The sequence below is a fragment of the Stegastes partitus genome, unplaced genomic scaffold (genome assembly GCF_000690725.1).
Source record: "Stegastes partitus isolate 25-593 unplaced genomic scaffold, Stegastes_partitus-1.0.2 Scaffold740, whole genome shotgun sequence".
NCBI classification, from domain to species: domain Eukaryota; kingdom Metazoa; phylum Chordata; class Actinopteri; family Pomacentridae; genus Stegastes; species Stegastes partitus.
Window position 1 is genome coordinate 96,791 of NW_007578471.1, and position 5,632 is coordinate 102,422.

The following is a 5,632-nucleotide window of genomic DNA, read 5'->3' on the forward strand; positions in this document are numbered from 1 at the left end:
CCCGCAAAAAACAAACCATGTCTTTCAAATGTGCAATTTCATCCCTTAAGCATGTATTTATAGAAAATAGGGGGGGGAAAAAAGCCAATGTAATTGCCATTTGACAAACATCTTGAAAATAAAACTGTTGTCTTACCAGCATAAACCACAATGCCTATCACAGTCTCAGTGTTGCGAATGGTGCAGCTCCTAAGCAGGAGGTTACTGCTATGGAGGCCAACACGAACCCCACTGGAATGCTCTCTGTGATACAAAACAGACACACACAGACAAGCTAGAGCTCAGCTGAACAATCCATTTTAACCCAGTGAGAAGTATAATTGGAGGACAACTGAGAGAATGCATTTGACAGCATCAAGGTCTGACGCAGACTCTACTCAGTGGACCTGTGGAAGTCAAGAGCAGGTGCATTAGCAAATCATTTTCTCTATCTTTTACAAATACTTTATTGTGTCATAATTTTCAAAATATAATATTTGCTATATCATTTCTCCATTTGTGACAGTGTTTTGTTGAACAGTCATGCTTGGTTTGAGATGCTCAGATTTTTTTTTGTCATCTATGTTTTAATTACAATACAGGAATAAATAAATAAAAATAATAAAAGTCAACCCTGGATATTGGATGTCTTAAAAAAGAAGGCTGTCAAACTAAATGTGGTCATGAAAACTGAATAACCGCCATGGCCTTTGTTTGTTTGTAAAGGATTTGAACCTGGGATTTTGCAACTGTGCTCTTGTGATCAACTTTAGAGATAAATGTCATGTTCTAACAGACTGTGATCAAACATCAGTAAGCCTTAGAATATCTAGTATATCCAGTCCCAGGCTGCTGCTTACTGCTTGCAACTCTGTAATGCTTCAACAAAGCTCAGTTTCCTTTTTCACATTAAAATAATTTTACTATCCTGAAGCAGTGCAAAAATAAAGACAAACATATAGCAAGAGGAGTGGCACAAAACACAACAAAAACAGGCAAAGTAACAGTTCACTCTCTCAATTCAATTTTTTTTTTGTTCATGTGTGTTCAAAGATGGGACTTTTCATGACAGCTTAAAGTTGTGTTCATATTTAAACTTATCCATAATCAGAAACTATCCACTTGTTCAGTTTTGCAGATTCTGAATCAATGGAATGATAAGAAATAACTGAAAATGTCAGGCTTTTATCTGAAATAGTCCCTGAGATATTGTTGTTCAAAGATGTCCTCAAATTTCAAAGTGGAAAAAAATGTGCTGTAAATGGGTCAATTGACATATCGATAAATATTTGATACGGCGAGCAGAAATTCTTCTAAAAATTTAATGATTGGAAATTAAATGACCACATGGGATTACAAGATAAAAAAGAAACTCACATGTAACCTCTGAACCTGCTGAGGTCATTCTTGGGGTTCTCACACTCAATACGACTGTGGAAGCTCTCAGGGGTGAACTCTACTCCCTGCAAAACACACATCCAAAACTGTGGATAAATACACATATACCAGTGCATCTTAAAAAAGTAGAACGTTTTATAAAAGTTTCAAATTTCCATGAGCTGCAGAAGAAAGTGACATTTTTCATATATCCTATGAATGAATATCAATCAGTACAAAAACGTCAAAATTTGACAAAAGTCTCACCTGACATCCACTGAATCAGCTGTTTCTTTATCCACAGTGACTTTAGTTTCTTTAATAAAGCAGGGTTCTACCTTCATACTATGGATATTTTCAGAGTTACAGGCCTTTGAAGTACACACAGGAGGGTCGACATTTGAAATGTTTTAAAGCGACCAAAACATGACAAATTTGACTGGCCAACTTACCTCACCTGAACGAGATAGTAGCCCAACTAGGCATTGTCAAGAAGAAGATAAGAAATGCAAATGTAACCCAAAATACAGATGATCTGAAGGCTGCTTTCAATAACACCTCAGCAGTACTACAGACCGGTCGCCTGCATGCAGTGTCACATTGATTCAAGTAATTTGTGGGAAAGGTGCCCCCAGCAAGTATTGAGTGTAAAAATGAACATACTGCACATACTTTCTGCTCAGCACAGTTAGAAAGAAGGGTTATCTGGTTTACCATTGTCCTCTGTCAGCTCACTGACACTGGGTCTAGCCATTCTTTCTGACAACTCTCATGAAAAACTCAGGAGTTCAGCAAGTCCAGAATAATTCAAACTCATTTGGCCCAAAAATCAGGCCAAAGTCAAAGTAACTGAGATCCCATTTTTCCCCACTAACTGAAGCTCCTGACTTGTACCTGTTTATGAGTTATATTGTGCTACATGATTAACTGATTGGATAATTGCATGAATCACTAAAGAAGGACATCTTGTTGGAAAATGCTACTGTCAAAGACATCTGTCGTCAAAGACATGTTCCACTGTCAAAGACTTTTCAGGGCTCTGTTAATATTTTTGACTTCAGCAGAGGCTTTTCAAAATTCAACATGGCATTCATGTGGATACTACTTTGGCACGTGCCACCTACCTAAACATTGTTGCTGACCAAGCAGACCACCCAAAAAGCAACAGTTCTTCCCAATGCCAGTCTTGCAGCAGGACACTGTGCCCTGCTACATAGTGTAGCCCCCACAGACAACAAAGATGATCTTGATGTTGAAGTCTTTGCTTCACCATAGTTAGTCATTTTAAGCAGTTCACTACTTTTATTTATATAAACACCAAGAAAAAATACCAAGGTCTGGACAACATGGACCTCAGTGGTGCATACGGCCATGCTGCGTCCCCACACTGCATTTTGATCAATTTATTCATTTGTTGCTATTGGGCTAGGCAATTAGGTTATACAAATAAAGCACTACTGATTTACTATTTGTTGAGTTAGTTTCTCTTGTTGTTTTGTCAATAGAATGTTTTTTGGGTTTTTTTTGTATTTTTCCTAATAACATTCACAGACATCTCAAGGCACCCCTGGCCCCCTGGTGGGCCATGGACCCCCTGTTGAGAACCACTGCTCTAAATTGTCACAATCCTTAGAATGACTTACTCTGTAGAGATAGAAATGTACAAACTGAGGTTAAGACAAATCTTTAAGACGTATTAATTCCCTTCATGTATTACCTGAAAAGGGAGGCCTGAAACCACCTCTCTCTGTTTCAGGTTGGTCTCGCCATCCAAATTGGCAGTTTCAATGTAACAAACCCCACGAGGGTCAGAGGAATACAGCAGCAGCATGTCAGCAGGGATGATTTCATTACAGGACAAGCGTACAAAGTCTCCAACACGCACATCCATCCAGCACTGGTCAATGTAGGTTTTCTGTGTGCTGGGACAATGGAAGACAGAGACAATGAAGAGCCTATCAATCAAATGATTGAGCACTGACAAAAATGAGAAAGATCATCAAATGTTTAGTTCAATCATCTTTCTTTTGAGGTTACAGTGGAAGTGAACATAATAACATGAATAAAGGATCCAGAATGCTTTGCAACATGTCCATGAGAACCATAGTGCCAACGAACTGACCAGTGCGGGGACTTTCCTCAAACTGCTATGTGTATTATTATGAAGGCCTGAGCACCAAGTGGTTACGATGACTTTCTTGAAAGTGATACTACATGTTTATTATAATTATTAAGACCCGAGCACTGACTGGTGCAAAGACCTTCTCGAAACAACTCTGTTATCATTATTTTTACTATCACTATTTATTAAGGACACTATAGGTGCTTGAAAACCTAAAACCTAAATGCAAAACCTTAAATGAATGTTTTATCTGTCCTGCACAAGAGTGTGGCAAAGTACGTTGATAGCACCCCGGCAAAATTTTATTGAAGTAACCCTTGTAGTATATTTTATCTTCATGTATGAAATTCAGGAACCACAAGCAGCATCCCTTGGCTTAAAAAAAAAAGGCTGTTGGAGCCATATCCTAACTCCAATGTGGAGACAAATTAGCAATATGGAATTTACTGTGCAATTTGGCGTGTGTGGTGTTGTACTTTGACAGACTCTTCCTAGACAGTTATTCAGAACAACATCATATTTGTTCAGTCTACTCTAAAAGACCTTCACAATGTGACACTGCAAAGCTTTTAAGTTTTTGATGAATGGCATGTACACTGTGGCATGGTGAATTCCAATTGTTTGCCAATAAATGGGATGTTGCTTTTGAAGGGCTAGTTAAGTTTTAAACAAAAAATGGCACATGGCACATGCATCAGAGATGGTGAAGCTTGACACTTGATATAGGTCTCAAAACTGGCTTTGGCAAAATGGCTTTGGAGCCCCTAAGGATTCTCAACAAAGTTGCCCTTGTGGCTACGTTACCCCTACATACAAAATTCCGTAGCCACACGTGACATTTCAAGACATACAAACAAGCCTTTTGAAGCCTTGCCTAAAACCCAACAGCAAACATTTTAAATACACTGTCCACTTTTTGCCACAGCCTTCTCCATTTACAGGCTCTGTATTATAAATTCCTCCTGATGAATTAATCACATCCATGTCATATGAGGTCACCGCAACCCAAAAACTGTTGTAAATCTGAGTTTTCATCACACAGCCTATCATTGCCGAATACTTCACACTATATCAACATTTGACTACTCAGTTACATTTGTACTGCCACCTACTGGTAAACCGAAAATAACTGTTATGTACTCTTACTAGCAACTTGATTGCTCACCACAAACATGGTTGGAACATCCAAAGGACCTTGATGATGTTTTATTTTTAAAACTATAAACTTTCATTTTACAGTGTTGTCCTGATGGCCTGTTAAATTTGACATTTCACCTTAACAATGGAAGTTGCTGTAACTTACACAGTTGGAACCAGACATTGACATACACTGTGTAAAAAGACACAACCTTTTTTTCTTACTATCTGACATTAAATGTGATTAAACTTTTTCTAGTTTATGTCAGCTTCCAAAGCCACAACATCATCATCTGGGCTCTCCCAAATGCATAGTAATCTTAGTGTATGTAAATTTCTGCCTTTGAAGAAAGTAGGTCAAAATTCTCTAAAAAAAAAAAAAAAATCTCTCTCATTATTCTGGCGTTTAGCAAACAGAAATAATTTTGTTAATCCTAACTGACCTAAAACAGGAAAAGTTTAGTCTGATTTAATGTAAAATAGTAAGAAATTTTTTTTTTATGTCTTTTTATGCAGTGTATGTAAACTTCTGGTTTTAACTGTACATTCTCCAATCTTGTCAAAATATCTCCTTTGACTAGAGTCCCAGCTGAACACAATAACATCAGAACTGAGATACAGTCAGAGTGATATCAGCTGGACACAGGAAGTCAGCCTTATTTGACAAACATCTTTTGACCCACAATAAACTTACATCGTGTGTACAGCAACATATTACATGTTTGTTTTCTGTTCTCTCACACCACATAGTGGAGACAGGAATTGATACAAAAACCTGCAATAAATCATGCCCACCACCACATAGAGCAGGCAGAATTTTAAAACTTACACAGTAAGCAATGACCCCAAAAGGCTGTACTTGAGTCAATCGAAGCCCTGCCAGTGCCTCTTTTACACAATAAGGTTCAATGGTCAGATCAGTGCTGCTTGTAGCTTTAATTATTTTTGTTAGTATTTACAGTCATGTATTGTATTTCTGAGAGGCTAAAGTTGCTCAACATTGTTATAAAGGCCAAA

At 37.8% G+C, this 5,632-nt stretch overlaps 1 protein-coding gene across 3 annotated transcripts in view; it reads right to left on the reverse strand.

Annotated features, from left to right (window-relative positions):
• The window catches only part of atp10d (ATPase phospholipid transporting 10D), a 59,660-nt gene that overhangs the window by 39,817 nt on the left and 14,211 nt on the right, over positions 1-5,632 (reverse strand). For all 3 annotated transcript variants that reach the window (XM_008291370.1, XM_008291368.1, XM_008291367.1), the window contains exons 4-6: positions 3,074-3,278; positions 1,357-1,442; positions 137-243 (exon numbers count right to left, since the gene is read on the reverse strand). In XM_008291370.1, the coding sequence (XP_008289592.1) occupies positions 137-243; positions 1,357-1,442; positions 3,074-3,278 (398 nt within the window). The remainder of the gene's footprint in view (positions 1-136; positions 244-1,356; positions 1,443-3,073; positions 3,279-5,632) is intronic.